Source organism: Ranitomeya imitator, chromosome 6 (assembly GCF_032444005.1).
Source record: "Ranitomeya imitator isolate aRanImi1 chromosome 6, aRanImi1.pri, whole genome shotgun sequence".
NCBI lineage: Eukaryota > Metazoa > Chordata > Amphibia > Anura > Dendrobatidae > Ranitomeya > Ranitomeya imitator.
Genome location: NC_091287.1, coordinates 288447274 through 288463533, shown reverse-complemented (window position 1 = coordinate 288463533; position 16260 = coordinate 288447274). Strand labels below are relative to the sequence as shown.

Sequence of the window (16260 nt, the reverse complement as noted above, 5' to 3'; positions counted from 1 at the left end):
GTCGTTGAAGCCTGCTGGACCAACCGCCCGCGTGCGCAAGATGCACTGCGCCTCCTTCCTAAGCAGCAATTTATCCACATCGCCACCTTGTACTGGAGCGACCACCTTCTCGATGCCTGCAAAAATAAGAACATCAGGATCCCCCCGATGGGTATCCCTGACGTGCTCAATTAGCCTCGGTGCACCTATGCCAGTACGGATAGACCTATAATGTTCTCTAAATCTAGTGCACAAATGTCTAATAGTTTTGCCGATATAGTATCTCTTACAGGGGCAGAACACTACATATACCACGTAATCGGTTTTGCAAGATATAAACTGCTGGACGGTATATTTTATAGGCCCAATATCCAAAGACCGTCCAGTTAAGTGCTGTTTACATGAGAGGCAGTTACCACAACGGAAATTGCCTTTAGGAATGCACTGTTCTAACCAATTGGATTTGGATTGGAAAGACGATTCCGCACTAGTACATTCCTAATCCGTGTACTCCGTATATTAGATATAAGCGGCCCTTTCGCCACTTTTTCCGCCAGATCTCTGTCACCTGCCAGCACGTGCCAGTGTCTCCTAATCGAAGATCGGATCTCACGGTCCATAGGACCAAACCGAAAAGAAAAGGAAAACCGCTGGCCCCCAGGAACCCCACCCCTACTCGTCCCTGACCACTCACGTTCATCCACCCGCTTCACTGCCCCTTGTAACACACTGGCGGGGTAACCCCTAGCTCGAAGTCTCTCGCACAACTCGCCAGACTGTCTCTCAAATCCCGACCGTGTGTTATTAATCCTTCTCGTCCGGAGAAGTTGGCTATAAGGCAGGGAACGTTTTGTGTGCAAAGGGTGGAAACTGTCAAAATGTAGGACAGAATTGGTGGCAGTGGGTTTTCGATGGACCGAGGTGCATATATCCCCATCTTGAACTTTCACTGCTACATCCAAGAACTCAAGATTCTCCCCTCCAAACACGGAGGTAAAAGACATCCCCATAGAATTCAATTTCAGATAATCTACAAAGGAATGAAAGCTATCCTCTGTCCCGTCCCATACCAGGAATACATCGTCCACATAACGAATAAAAAGTTTGATGTGTTTAAGGAAAGGATTGTTAGCAGAATATACATAAGTGTCCTCAAAAACCGCCAAAAACAGATTGGCGAAAGTACATGCAGCCGGGGTCCCCATGGCAGTCCCGGTGGTCTGAACAAACCAGGTATCCAAAAACATGAAAGCATTATGGGTTAGAATGAACTTTAACCCATTGCATACAAAGTCGATGAAAGTCGAACTCTTATCAGTGGTGTCCAACACCCGCCTGACAGTGTCCACACCCAAGGACTGAGGGATCCTAGTATATAAATTGACCACGTCAATGGACGCCAGGGAGAACCCCGGCTGCCATGTGAAGCCACGAATCTGTTTAAGAAAGGAGTTCGTATCCCTGGTATAGGAAGGGACAGAAAGGAGCAAGGGTCGAAAATCATTCCTAGAAATGAAATCTTCTGAGATGGTTCTAGGGATGGCTTCCTTAAATTTACTAGCCAACCCAGACGAGAAAGGGTGTCTAGAGCAATGCCGACATTTTCCTTGGAAGCTTGAAAGGTTGGCCCTTTGATCAGAAGATCGTCTAAATATGGCAAGACTACTATGCCTCGGGAGTGCAGAATGGACACCACAGTTGACATGACCTTCGTGAACACCCTGGGGGCGGAGGCCAGCCCGAAGGGTAAAGCCGTGAACTGGAAGTGTAAGTTCTTTAGGGCGAACCGGAGAAATATTTGATGAGGAGGAAAAATGGGAATATGTAGGTAGGCATCCTGAATGTCTATCGAGGCCAAGAACTCTCCCTTTTCCATTGAGGCAATAAGTGACCGGAGAGATTCCATCCGAAAGTGACGAACGTGAACAAAACTTGTTTAAGCATTTCAGATCCAGAATGGGCCATACTGTTCCATCTTTTTTGGGTACTATAAAAAGATAGGAATAAAACCCCTGAAACCTTTCTTCCCTTGGAACAGGAGAGATGACCCCGCTGAGACGAAGGGACTCTATGGAATTGAACAGGTCTTGTCGGTGGGACTCGGACCTGGGAAGACGGGATGGGAAGAACTGGCGAGGAGGCTGACAGACCAGCTCTATCTTGTAACCTGAAGACACGAGCTCTCCCACCCACCGGTCGTGGATTAATTGAAGCCAGACTTAGTGAAACAAAAGTAGACGTCCGCCTACTCTGTTGGAGGCACTCCGAGGAGGCCTCCAGTCACTTGGCCGAAAACCTTTGAGTCCTACAGTACAGACCAAAAGTTTGGACACACCTTCTCATGTAAAGATTTTTCTGTATTTTCATGACTATGAAAATTGTATATTCACACTGAAGGCATCAAAACTATGAATTAACACATGTGAATTATATACTTAACAAAAAAGTGTGAAACCACTGAAAGCATGTCTTATTTTCTAGGTTCTTCAAAGTAGCCACCTTTTGCTTTGATGACTGCTTTACACATTCTTGGCATTCTCTTGATGAGCTTCAAGAGGTAGTCACTGGGAATGGTTTTCACTTCACAGGTGTGCCCTGTCAGGTTTACTAAGTGCGATTTCTTGCCTTATAAATGGGGTTGGGACCATCAGTTGTGTTGTGCAGAAGTCTGGTGGATACACAGCTGATAGTCCTACTGAATAGACTGTTAGAATTTGTATTATGGCAAGAAAAAAGCAGCTAAGTAAAGAAAAACGAGTGGCCATCATTACTGTAAGAAATGAAAGTCAGTCAGTCCGAAAAATTGGGAAAACTTTGAAAGTGTCCCCAAGTGCAGTGGCAAAAACCATCAAGCGCTACAAACAAACTGTCTCACATGAGGACCGCCCCAGGAGAGGAAGACCAAGAGTCACCTCTGCTTCTGAGGATAAGTTTATTCGAGTCACCAGCCTCAAAAATCGCAGGTTAACAGCAGCTCAGATTAGAGACCAGGTCAATGCCACACAGAGTTCTAGCAGCAGACACATCTTTACAACAACTGTTAAGAGGAGACTTTGTGCAGCAGGCCTTCATGGTAAAATAGCTGCTAGGAAACCACTGCTAAGGACAGGCAACAAGCAGAGGAGACTTGTTTGGGCTAAAGAACACAAGGAATGGACATTAGACCAGTGGAAATCTGTGCTTTGGTCTGATGAGTCCAAATTTGAGATCTTTGGTTCCAACCACCGTGTCTTTGTGCAATGCAGAAAAGGTGAACGGATGGACTCTACATGCCTGGTTCCCACCGTGAAGCATGGAGGAGGAGGTGTGATGGTGTGGGGGTGCTTTGCTGGTGACACTGTTGGGGATTTATTCAAAATTGAAGGCATACTGAACCAGCATGGCTGCCACAGCATCTTGCAGCGGCATGCTATTCCATCCGGTTGCGTTTAGTTGGACCATGAATTATTTTTCAACAGGAGAATGACCCCAAACACACCTCCAGGCTGTGTAAGGGCTATTTGACCAAGAAGGAGAGTGATGGGTTGCTACGCCAGATGACCTGACCTCCACAGTCACCAGACCTGAACCTAATCGAGATGGTTTGGGGTGAGCTGGACCGCAGAGTGAAGGCAAAAGGGCCAACAAGTGCTAAGCATCTCTGGGAACTCCTTCAAGATTGTTGGAAGACCATTCCCGGTGATTTCCTCTTGGAGCTCATCAAGAGAATGCCATGAGTGTGCAAAGCAGTCATCAAAGCAAAACGTGGCTACTTTGAAGAACCTAGAATATAAGACAAAATTTCAGTTGTTTCACACTTTTTTGTTAAGTATATAATTCCACATGTGTTAATTCATAGTTTTGATGCCTTCAGTGTGAATGTACAATTTTCATAGTCATGAAAATACAGAAAAATCTTTAAATGGTAAGGTGTGTCCAAACTTTTGGTCTGTACTGTAGATCCTCTGGATCTCGTTGGCTGGGAACGCATTCTTCCACCCTGGTTAGCTGTATAGGAGATCCGATTGTCTCGGTCCTGATTGGGTCGACCCTGCGCATTCTAGTATTATGAAAGGGTCTGAAACGGGCCTGGAATTCGCGATGAAAAGGCTGTCTAATCCTCTGCTGTGGAAGAAACTTGCTTTTCCCTCTTGTGGAATCTGAAATAAGCTGATCCAGCTTCTCTCCGAATAAGCGACCCCCCTGATACGGTAGGGTTGTAAGAGACTTCTTAGAGGCAGAGTCTGCCTGCCATGTTCTTAACCAGAGCGCCCTTCTAATGGCAATTGCATTTGCCGCTGAAGATGAGCCACAGTCTACAGCATCTAAGGATGCATTGATCAGATAGCTTCCAGCAAGCGCTATCTGAGTTGACATTTCTGCCAGCTCCACTGGCAAATCCTTTTCTTGAAGAGCCTTTGTTAACCCCTTTCTGCCATTGGACGTAATATTCCGTCCATGTGGGGTGGGCCTTAATTCCCAAGGACGGAATATTACGTCCAGCGCGATCGGCCGCGCTCACGGGGGGAGCGCCGCCGATCGCGGCCGGGTGTCAGCTGCTTATCGCAGCTGACATCCGGCACTATGTGCCAGGAGCGGTCACGGACCGCCCCCGGCACATTAACCCCCGGCACACCGCGATCAAAGATGATCGCGATGTGCCGGCGGTGCAGGGAAGCATCGCGCAGGGAGGGGGCTCCCTGCGGGCTTCCCTGAGACCCCCGCAGCAACGCGATGTGATCGCGTTGCTCCGGGGGTCTCCTACCTCCCTCCCTGCAGTAAGTCCCGGATCCAAAATGGCCGCGGATCCGGGTCCTGCAGGGAGGGAGGTGGCTTACCAAGTGCCTGCTCAGAACAGGCACTTGGTAACGCTGCACTGCTCTCAGACAGATCGGTGATCTGTCAGAGTGCTGTGCAAACTGGCAGATCACCGATCTGTATTGTCCCCCCCTGGGGCAAAGTAAAAAAGTAAAAAAAAAAATTTCCAAGTGTGTAAAAAAAAAAAAAAAAAAAAATCCTAAATAATGAAAAAAAAATATATATATTATTCCCATAAATACATTTCTTTATCTAAATAAAAAAAACTAAACAATAAAAGTACACATATTTAGTATCTCCGCGTCCGTAACGACCCGACCTATAAAACTGGCCCACTAGTTAACCCCTTCAGTAAACACCGTAAGAAAAAAAAAAAAAAAACGAGGCAAAAAACAACGCTTTATTATCATACCGCCAAACATAAAGTGGAATAACACGCGATCAAAAAGACGGATATAAATAACCATGGTACCGCTGAAAGCGTCATATTGTCCCGCAAAAAAAGAGCCGCCATACAGCATCATCAGCAAAAAAATAAAAAAGTTATAGTCCTGAGAATAAAGCGATGCAAAAATAATTATTTTTTTCTATAAAATAGTTTTTATCGTATAAAAGCGCCAAACCATAAAAAAATGATATAAATGAGGTATCGCTGTAATCGTACTGACCTGAAGAATAAAACTGCTTTATCAATTTTACCAAACGCGGAACGGTATAAACGCCTCCCCCAAAAGAAATTCATGAATAGCTGGTTTTTGGTCATTCTGCCTCACAAAAATCGGAATAAAAAGCGATCAAAAAATGTCACGTGCCCGAAAATGTTACCAATAAAAACGTCAACTCGTCCCGCAAAAAACAAGACCTCACATGACTCTGTGGACTCAAATATGGAAAAATTATAGCTCTCAAAATGTGGTAACGCAAAAAATATTTTTTGCAATAAAAAGCGTCTTTCAGTGTGTGACGGCTGCCAATCATAAAAATCCGCTAAAAAACCCACTATAAAAGTAAATGAAAAAAATGTATTTATTTCCATTTTCCCATTAGGGTTAGGGCTAGGGTTAGGGTTAGGGCTAGGGCTAGGGTTAGGGTTAGGGCTAGGGCTAGGGTTAGGGCTAGGGTTAGGGCTAGGGTTAGGGTTAGGGCTAGGGCTAGGGTTAGGGCTAGGGCTAGGGTTAGGGCTAGGATTAGGGCTAGGGTTAGGGCTAGGGTTAGGGCTAGGGTTAGGGCTAGGGCTAGGGTTAGGGCTAGGGTTAGGGCTAGGGTTAGGGCTAGGGTTAGGGTTGGGATTAGGGTTAGGGCTAGGGCTAGGGTTAGGGTTAGGGTTGGGGCTAGGGTTAGGGCTAGGGTAAGGGCTAGGGTTAGGGTTAAGGCTACAGTTAGGGTTGGGGCTAAAGTTAGGGTTAGGGTTTGGATTACATTTGCGATTGGGATTAGGATTAGGGGTGTGTCTGGGTTAGAGGTGTGGTTAGGGTTACCGTTGGGATTAGGGTTAGGGGTGTGTTTGGATTAGGGTTTCAGTTATAATTGGGGGGTTTCCACTATTTAGGCACATCAGGGGGATCTCCAAACGCGACATGGCGACCGATCTCAATTCCATCCAATTCTGCATTGAAAAAGTAAAACAGTGCTCCTTCCCTTCCGAGCTCTCCCGTGTGCCCAAACAGGAGTTTACCCCAACATATGGGGTATCAGCGTACTCAGGACAAATTGGACAAAAACTTTTGGGGTCCAATTTCTCCTGTTACCCTTGGGAAAATACAAAACTGGGGGCTAAAAAATAATTTTTGTGGGAAAAAAAGAGATTTTTTATTTTCACGGCTCTGCGTTATAAACTGTAGTGAAACACTTGGGGGCTCAAAGTTCTCACAACACATCTAGATAAGTTCGTGGGGGGGTCTAGTTTCCAACATGGGGTCACTTGTGGGGGTTTCTACTGTTTAGGTATATTAGGGGCTCTGCAAACGCAATGTGACGCCTGCAGACCATTCCATTTAAGTCTGCATTCCAAATGGCGCTCCTTCCCTTCCGAGCCCTCCCATGCGCCCAAACGCTGGTTCACCCCACATATGGGGTATCAACGCACTCAGGACAAATTGGACAACAACTTTTGGGGTCCAATTTCTCCTTTTACCCTCGAGAAAATACAAAACTGGGGGCTAAAAAATAATTTTGAGGGGAAATTTTTTATTTTATTTTCACGGCTCTGCGTTATAAACTGTAGTGAAATACTTGGGGACTCAAAGTTCTCACAACACATCTAAATAAGTTCCTTGGGGGGTCTAGTTTCCAATATGGGGTCACTTGTGGGGGGTTTCTACTGTTTAGGTACATTAGGGGCTCTGCAAACACAATGTGACGCCTGCAGACCATTCCATCTAAGTCTGTATTCCAAATGGCTCTCCTTCCCTTCCGAGCCCTCCCATGCGCCCAAACGCTGGTTCTCCCCCACATATAGGGTATCAGCGCACTCAGGACAAATTGCACAACAACTTTTGGGGTCCAATTTCTCCTGTTACCCTCAGGAAAATACAAAACTGGGGGCTAAAAAATTATTTTTGTGGGAAAAAAATTTTGTTTTATTTTTACGGCTCTGCATTATAAACTTCTGTGAAGCTCTTATTGGGTCAAAGTGCTCACCACACATCTAGATAAGTTCCTTAGGGGGTCTACTTTTCAAAATGGTGTCACTTGTGGGGGGTTTCAATGTTTAGGTACATCAGTGGCTCTCCAAACGCAACATGGCGTCCAATCTCAATTCCTGTCAATTTTGCATTGAAAGGTCAAACGGCACTCCTTCCCTTCCGAGCTCTCCCATGCGCCCAAACAATGGTTTACCCCCACATATGGGGTATCAGAGTACTCAGGACAAATTGTGCCACAACTTTTGTGGTCCAATTTCTTCTCTTACCATTGGGAAAATAAAAAATTGGGGGCGAAAAGATAATTTTTGTGAAAAAAAAGATTTCTTATTTTTACGGTTCTGCATTATAAACTTCTGTGAAGCACTTGGTGGGTCAAAGTGCTCACCACACCTCTAGATAAGTTCCTTAGGGGGTCTACTTTCCAAAATGGTGTCACTTGTGGGGGGTTTCAATGTTTAGGCACATCAGTGGCTCTCCAAACGCAACATGGCGTCTCATCTCAATTCCTGTCAATTTTGCATTGAAAGGTCAAACGGCGCTCCTTCCCTTCCGAGCTCTCCCATGCGCCCAAACAATGGTTTACCCCCACATATGGGGTATCAGAGTACTCAGGACAAATTGTGCCACAACTTTTGTGGTCCAATTTCTTCTCTTACCATTGGGAAAATAAAAAATTGGGGGCGAAAAGATAATGTTTGTGAAAAAAAATGATTTTTTATTTTTACGGTTCTGCATTATTAACTTCTGTGAAGCACTTGGTGGGTCAAAGTGCTCACCACACCTCTAGATAAGTTCCTTAGGGGGTCTACTTTCCAAAATGGTGTCACTTGTGGGGGGTTTCAATGTTTAGGCACATCAGTGGCTCTCCAAACGCAACATGGCGTCCCATCTCAATTCCAGTCAACTTTGCATTGAAAAGTCAAATGGCGCTCCTTCCCTTCCGAGCTCTGCCATGCGCACAAACTGTGGTTTACCCCCACATATGGGGTATCAGCGTACTCAGGACAAATTGTACAACAACTTTTGGGGTCCATTTTCTCCTGTTACCCTTGGCAAAATAAAACAAATTGGAGCTGAAGTAAATTTTTTGTGAAAAAAAGTTAAATGTTAATTTTTATTTAAACATTCCAAAAATTCCTGTGAAGCACCTGAAGGGTTAATAAACTTCTTGAATGTGGTTTTGAGAACCTTGAGGGGTGCAGTTTTTAGAATGGTGTCACACTTGGGTATTTTCTATCATATAGACCCCTCAAAATGACTTCAAATGAGATGTGGTCCCTAAAATAAAATGGTGTTGTAAAAATGAGAAATTGCTGGTCAACTTTTAACCCTTATAACTCCCTAACAAAAAAAAATTTTTGGTTCCAAAATTGTGCTGATGTAAAGTAGACATGTGGGAAATGTTACTTATTAAGTATTTTGTGTGACATATCTCTGTGATTTAATTGCATAAAAATTCAAAGTTGGAAAATTGCGAAATTTTCAAAATTTTCGCCAAATTTCCGTTTTTTTCACAAATAAACGCAGGTAATATCAAAGAAATTTTACCACTATCATGAAGTACAATATGTCACGAGAAAACAATGTCAGAATCACCGGGATCCGTTGAAGCGTTCCAGAGTTATAACCTCATAAAGGGACAGTGGTCAGAATTGTAAAAATTGACCCGGTCCATAACGTGCAAACCACCCTTGGGGGTAAAGGGGTTAAAGATTCTGACCAAGACATCATAGCTTTAGCAACCCAAGTTGCCGCAAAAGAGGGAAAAAGTGCTGAACTCGAAGCCTCAAAAACGGAACGAGTCAAGCTCTCTATAAGACGATCTGTAGGATCCTTAATAGACGAGCCATTAGGAAGGGATAACAAAGTGTTAGGGGCTAAACGGGACACCGGTGGATCCACTGAAGGAGTTTCTGCCCATTTACTACATAGCTCAGTAGAAAAGGGGTATCTAGCCTTCAAGGCCTTTTGCCCTGAATAACGCTTGTCCGGGTGCTCCCGATTTCGCCGAATCAGGTCCTTAAACTCGGGTGAGAGGAAAACACCTTATGGGCACGTTTGGCCCGCTTAAATGGAACCTTGTGATCTGAGGATAAGGCGAGTTCCTCCTCTATCCCCAGGCACTCATTGACAGCCTCAATCAGGCTATGTACAGACTCCTGAAACCCAGGAGTCTCCAAATTAAGGGACCCTTCTGACTCATAGTCTGTCTCAACTTCCCCGCTCTCTGCTGGGGAGGGAGAGCGTGATACGGAGCTCTAGGATGCCGAAGCACCTGATGGCCCGGGCGACGCTGTGCGAATTCGCTTTCTGCGCGTCTGTCTAGTGCGAGCGCGGCCCCTGCAGTCCGAAGGCTGCTGAGACCCCGAGGCCCTCTACGAGACAGATGGACTGCTGGCTCTGACCGCCGGGGTCTGAAGGGACTTGATTGCTTCAGTTAGGGATGCCATGGATTGCAACAAGGACATGACCCATTCCGGTGGAACCACCCCAGCCTCCGCTTGAGGGGCAGGAGAAGTTGCCGGAGAGATTGCTGGGGAGCTCGCAGGGGGGCTCCTGGGCGCGTTCGGAGTCACAGGCCTCGCAGAGGCGATTGCTCTGGGCATGCGGTAAGGCAGAACGACAGGCTACACAAACAGTATATAGAACCGTGTGAGATTTGACTTTTCTAGACATAGCGACTGAAATGCTCAACCCAGGCCTTATACTGGGAAAAAACAAAGCTTCTCCTGTCAGGCTGGATGGTAGAAGCACTTACCCCAGTCCTGTGTCCCCGCACGTACAATGTGGAACCGACACCAAATGAAGAAAGAAAAGTGCCCCTTTTAATCTCATCTACCCCCAACGGACGGAACCGTCGTGATTGTAGCGCCATGCGGCCTGCAGCAGGCTGAAGCCTGGACCTAGATTTGCCTCAGCGTGAAGAGGAGGGGTGACCCGGAAGTAGATTCGACGGGGGGCAGGGCTTAACAGCGCGGCCTGCCCAGAACGGAAGCAGGCATGACTGACCCGGAAATGCACCCGGGATGCAAGGCCGGGTCCTGGGCCTCTGGATGACCGCAGCGCCGACCGCATAGGACCGCTGTGGCGCCGACAAGTGCCGGGGCTCAAAACGCCGACCGGAGCTCTGTGGCCCATGGGGAATGCGACGCCGCTGCAGGGGATAGCCGGCACAGCGCGGTGTGAAGACCCTAAGGTAAAACGCATTAATCAGGAGCCCCCCCTTCTTCTGCCCCCTCCATTTGCAAGCTGTACTCCTTTGAAGGAGAGGAGCAGCTGTAGCATTACAAAATATACCGGGGGAGAGCCAAAAGCCTGACAGTGCAGGAACCCTAGCTCCATATTCCGCCAGGGATTAGGAGAGGGACCGTCTACCACCCCTCTATCACCGCAGTAAAGCATAGGTGTAGGAATCAGGGGGTATGCTCGGACATCTGTGGGCTCCTGTACAGCCTATGGTCTAAGAGTACCTTAGGGTGGTCAGGGCTAAGTCCGGCGTGCAATCCCACGTTGAAGGAAAGGAAACGTGGAGGAAAACTCGCACGTGCTTGCCCGTTGCTGCTTTGGGGGAGATCGGACCCTCAAAAGGGTCCGTTGCCCCTCTCAATCCATACGAAGTTGAAACGAGGGTCCATGGGATCCGGACCCAGACGTGTGCCTCCTTCAGACTCTAAGCATGAACTGGATTCTCTGGTAGCCAGTGTCAGGGTGTATACGACGGAGGAGGAGCTAAACTTTTTTATATTTACTTAGTGTCAGCTTCCTGGCGGCAGAAGCATACACCCACAGTCCTGTGTCCCCCAATGAGGCGAAGGAGAAAATGTACAATTCAGCTCAGCAGCATGGTCACACCGCTTCCTCATGGCTAGTGAAGGCAGCTTTGCCTCTGTAACATCGGAAGATGTTACAGAGCAGCATATTCAGCTGTTGAAGCAAAGAGTGTAGAAGAGCAGTCTTGTTGCCTAGGAACAGTCCACCTGTGAGATTGCAGAGGTGGCCGGTAACCTAGTCCACGGACAGTAAACTGTAGAATTAAACATCCCGCCATTCTTGACAAAAGTGGTAATGTACAAAGTTATCTTCGCAATTTTACCCATCTGCCAAGAATAGAATCAAAGTGAGAAATATTATTTTACTGAATGAGTACATGCTTGAAACAACCTACCCATGTATGTGGTTGGAAAATAATTAGTAAATTAATATAAACTGCCATGAGAGAATCAAATCTATCTTATGATAAAAGAAAAAGAAATAATATAAGAACAGACTAGTTGGACACTAATTTCTGGAACAAAAGTCTAAGAGACCTCCGTGTGAATAGAGTGCTGTGTGCATGCCTGACCTCTGCTTCATTCACTGGATGAGAGTGCCGAGATATTACTAAGCCTTCTCCATCAGCCCCATAGAAGTGAACAGAGCAGTGGTCACCCATTGCTTTATCACGGATTTACTGTAGGGGCATGATCTGCTATTCTGATTGATTTCCTCTTTAAATTCCCCACATAATACTCCTAATGTAGGGTTTAAGGCAGCAAACCAATCCATGGTCAACTGAGATTATAGTAATCCATAGTGTTAAATTTCCAAACCTCACAACACCTTTAAGAAATGACATTATCAAGGTCAAGAGAGCGTTAAAATCAAAAATGATTTCATGAGGACATCTAAGCACAGAGAATATTTATGCTGTGCTGTCTCATCTGAATTATGTGCCTTTTTAAGTACGTTTTCCAAAAATAACATGAGTCTATCCTTCTGCTGCCACTCAGCAGGCGGAGTGTCCTTACCGCACCTTATTGCTGATGTTAAAAGCAATTAGCGAGCAGAAACATGGTGTAATCACATTAAACCCAATGTGGGGTGCCTCTTGCTGTTCGGAAATTTATATTGAATCAGACCGCTCTGTCTTCATGTCTGAGAAAGGTACGAACAAACTTCACAGCGTTTATCTGATTTCCCGTATGTTTTCTATCAGCTGAGTCCACTTGGCTCGGGGTAAGCGCAAGTAAACAAGGAGAGCGGGCAAAACGCAGAGATTTATGTTCTGCTTTTTGTTTAATTGCCGATCTGCATAATGTTTGGCAGACATGATGTAATGAAATGTGATGGGTTCTAATAATACCACTCTCTTTTCTTTTTCAGCTTTTTCCTTAGTTGTGCCATTGCTCAGTTCCACGTTCCTGTTCCAGCGGCTCTTGAGCATTTTTCTTTCTTTCATGTCCTCCTATCTTCTGCTTAGCACAGGGTAATGTTTTTCAGTTATATTCAGTTCTGTAGATTTTAAATTCAACCTTGGTATCAAATTTGGTGTTTGATTTCATAAACTGAGTAATTTGCTGTAGATTTTATTACCTCCACAGTACAATGTGTTATATACCACCTTAAAGGGTTATTCCTACAGTCACATTCTTTTTCACAAAGCACACAAAATGCATACTTATTGTTAACACACAGACCAAGTCCAACATGAAATTTGTTTTTCGTACCTTTGATTTCTTTCTTAATCTTCATCTGCCAATCTGTGCATCTAGCTTCTACACGAAGCTGAATGGGTAGCTTTGTTCATACACTGCTATAACTAAATTTCAAAGCAGCACCCTGCTTCTACTCAGTTCTGCAGACCCCTCACTCCTTCTACTGTGTGGTCCTGAGTAGCCTGACCTGTTTGAGTTGATGACTCAGTTGAATGAGCTGTGCTGGATGCCAGCTGACTGATGAATGTGTAAAACAGCACTGGCTTACAGTTAAGCTGAAATATACTGCACTCAGTTTTATTGATTCCACCACAGATATTTGACACATCACCAAGATAATTGCATTTAAAACACTCTATGGTCCTACACACAACTGTGCATGAAAGATTTCTTCTTCTGCCATCTACATAACTGCATGTGTGCGTTTACATCACTGCTCTGTTAGCTAGTTACCAGCAGAGCTCAACTGTCATACACTACTCTGTTCTGCATTGAATACTGAGCTTGAAATAGCTGGGCAGAGCTGAGACAAGCAAGGCTGTACCATGTTTGATGCTAGATGCAGACAAATCAGTGATATGAAACTACTACCGTAATTTACTTCTGTTGATGCATATGCCAAAGGATTATCTTCTGCCATATGCATCAACTGAGCAGCATTTGCAGTTTCACATCACTGATTTCTCTGCATCTAGCATCAAACATAGCTCAGTCCTGCTTGTCTTAGCTCTGCTGTGCCTAGATATTTAAAATTCAGCTGTGGAGACAAAGCAGAGCATAGGATGGTTGAATATTGCAAGAAACCAGCTAACAAAACAATGATGTAAAAATACAGCTGTGTTTATGTAGTTGACATGATTGAACAGTAACATTTGGAACTACAGCACAGAATCAATGGCACCTGTAAGGTAAAAATGGCCTGGAGGGGCATCCTTTGGTTGATATGTGCAAGATAGCAGATTTACATTATTATAAGACCACATTGGGATTTTGGGGTAGAATATAAATTATGATCATTAACTATTTTGTTTTAACTAATCAGGTAGCAAAATATTAATCATCAACACTGCTAAACTGACAGTTCTTGTCTAGTTTGTTATATAATTAAAACAAACTATAGATTGGATCAGCATATTTTTCTTCAGTGCCGTGATTTCCAACCTTCAAAATTAATCAAGCTTTCCAAGATGGTAGGATTCAACCTTCATTGATGTCAGGTCTGTTAACTGATACTACTGATATAAAACTACAGCACTGAAGCACTTAGGCTGGGGTCTACACAGAGATTTTGTAGCACACCTGCTTGAAGTTGAAATGTCACAGAACTGAAGGTGGATTTTAGTACTAACCTGTTTCCATCAGCCCATTAAATATTAAGAGTATTGTCCACTACAGGACGAACCTCCATTAAGGAGTCTGGTAAAACAAATGGTACTCCTGGACCAGCAGCACTATTCCATAGCATACTCTGATTTCTTCCATCTTACACAAAATTTTAGGAAGCCAGCCAATCAGCGGCCACAATAGCTGCAGTGCCATTGTGATGCCCCCGATGAGTGCCGATGGCAGGAAACCTGAGGGGGTGCAGCACAAGTACAATAGAATTGTATGAAAAAAATACATTTTTTTATCCAAAAACAGCGCCGCTAGGTATCTTCAAGAGCTTTGCTGCAGTATCAGACACAACCCACAGACAAGTGGATCTTTTCCCCCAAACTCTTATGCATATAATAGCATATACCAAGATTCAATTTCGTCAAACTTTAATTAATTTATCGATGTGGCACTTTTGTCTGATGTTGGCAATGCGGATTATTATATTGGCTGGACATTTTATTTTTGACCAGACTGAATATAATGCATGTAATTATGATTTTGATTGTCCTTTTAATCTGATAGCAAGAAAACAAGAAAAAAAAACATTGGGAAACTGACTTGACTATTTTTTAATTGAGAGGTATGGTTTGTGATATTATTTCTAAATAGACTAATAGCGTTGAGACTTTATCGTCTCGGTATGAGTCCTACTAGGTTGTTCTTAAGCGCTCCACTCTACTGTAGCGGCTCACCCTCTCTACTTTCTTTTGTATAACATAGGTATGAAGCCTTCTTTCCTGTGGTGCTGTCATGTTTAATGTTTGTGTGGATATTTATAGAGCAGGAAACTCTAGTACAACAAGGGCTTTCATTCAAGCAAAAGGTAAGAGTTGTATGTCATAAAAAATACCATTTATATTGCTCCAAAATTTCCTACAGTGAGAAAACATTGGGAGATTAGTGAACATGACAAATATTGGCCTACAACATGAGAGGGCATTTTAAACATTGTAATAATCCTTTGTTTTCCAGTTTGGCTTAAACAAAACCTGAGAGCTGATACATTCTTCCTCATCTGTGGACAGGCTGATCCCTGGCTTCTTTTCCCCTCTTGCTGCCCTAAAGTGACAGGTTTCTCCCTATTCATGTTGTCTCTTCAGAGAGGAAGACAACTTAAAGGGAACCTGTCACCCCCAAAATCGAAGATGAGCTAAGCCCACCAGCATCAGGGGCTTATCTACAGCATTCTGTAATGCTGTAGATAAGCCCCTGATGTATCCTGAAAGATGAGAAAAAGAGGTTAGATTATACTCACCTGGGTGGGAGGTCCGATTCCATGGGCATCGCGGTCCGGGGCCTCCTATCTTCTTACAATGCGGCTCCGGTGCAGGCGTACTTTGTCTGTCCTGTTGAGGGCAGAGCAAAGTACTGCAGTGCGCAGGCTCTGGGCCTCTCTGACCTTTCCCGGCACACTGCAGTACTTTGCTCTGCCCTCAACAGGACAGATAAAGTACGCCTGAGCCGGAGCTGCAGTGTGAATACAAGAAGAGGACATCATCATAAGAAGATGGGAGGCCTCGGACCGTGACACCCATCGGACCGGACCGCAGCGGGACCGCCCCTGGGTGAGTAAAATCTAACCTCTTTTTCTCATCTTTCAGGTTACATCGGAGGCTTATCTACAGCATTCCAGAATGCTGTAGATAAGCCCCTGATGCTGGTGGGCTTAGCTCATCTTCAATTTTGGGGGTGACAGGTTCCCTTTAAACTCTAGCCTTGCCATGTGACTTAGGATAAAAGCTAAACCAGAATCTCAAATTGCAGACTCAGCGTTTTGAGGAGTTGCCCCTCATTACTGCAAAGTATGAGATCTGATTTGGCTAGGTGAGAGGCTTAAGGCTGGGATCTAGTGGGTAACGTTTCTCCTTGTTGAGAGTGATAAGAAAGGCCTTGCATGTCAGAGTGAGGAGACTTGTAGGCCATATGTGCTCCTTTGGGGTAATACATTTGCAAATTGTCTCTTCAGAGAGGAAGAGTACTTGAACTCT

At 44.8% G+C, this 16260-nt stretch overlaps 1 protein-coding gene across 5 annotated transcripts in view; it reads left to right on the top strand.

The window, feature by feature from the left end:
- The window catches only part of PIGN (phosphatidylinositol glycan anchor biosynthesis class N), a 503276-nt gene that overhangs the window by 342047 nt on the left and 144969 nt on the right, over positions 1 to 16260 (top strand). For all 5 annotated transcript variants that reach the window (XM_069730623.1, XM_069730624.1, XM_069730625.1 and 2 more), the window contains 2 exons: positions 12564 to 12666; positions 14993 to 15095. In XM_069730623.1, coding sequence (XP_069586724.1) covers positions 12564 to 12666; positions 14993 to 15095 — 206 coding nt within the window. The remainder of the gene's footprint in view (positions 1 to 12563; positions 12667 to 14992; positions 15096 to 16260) is intronic.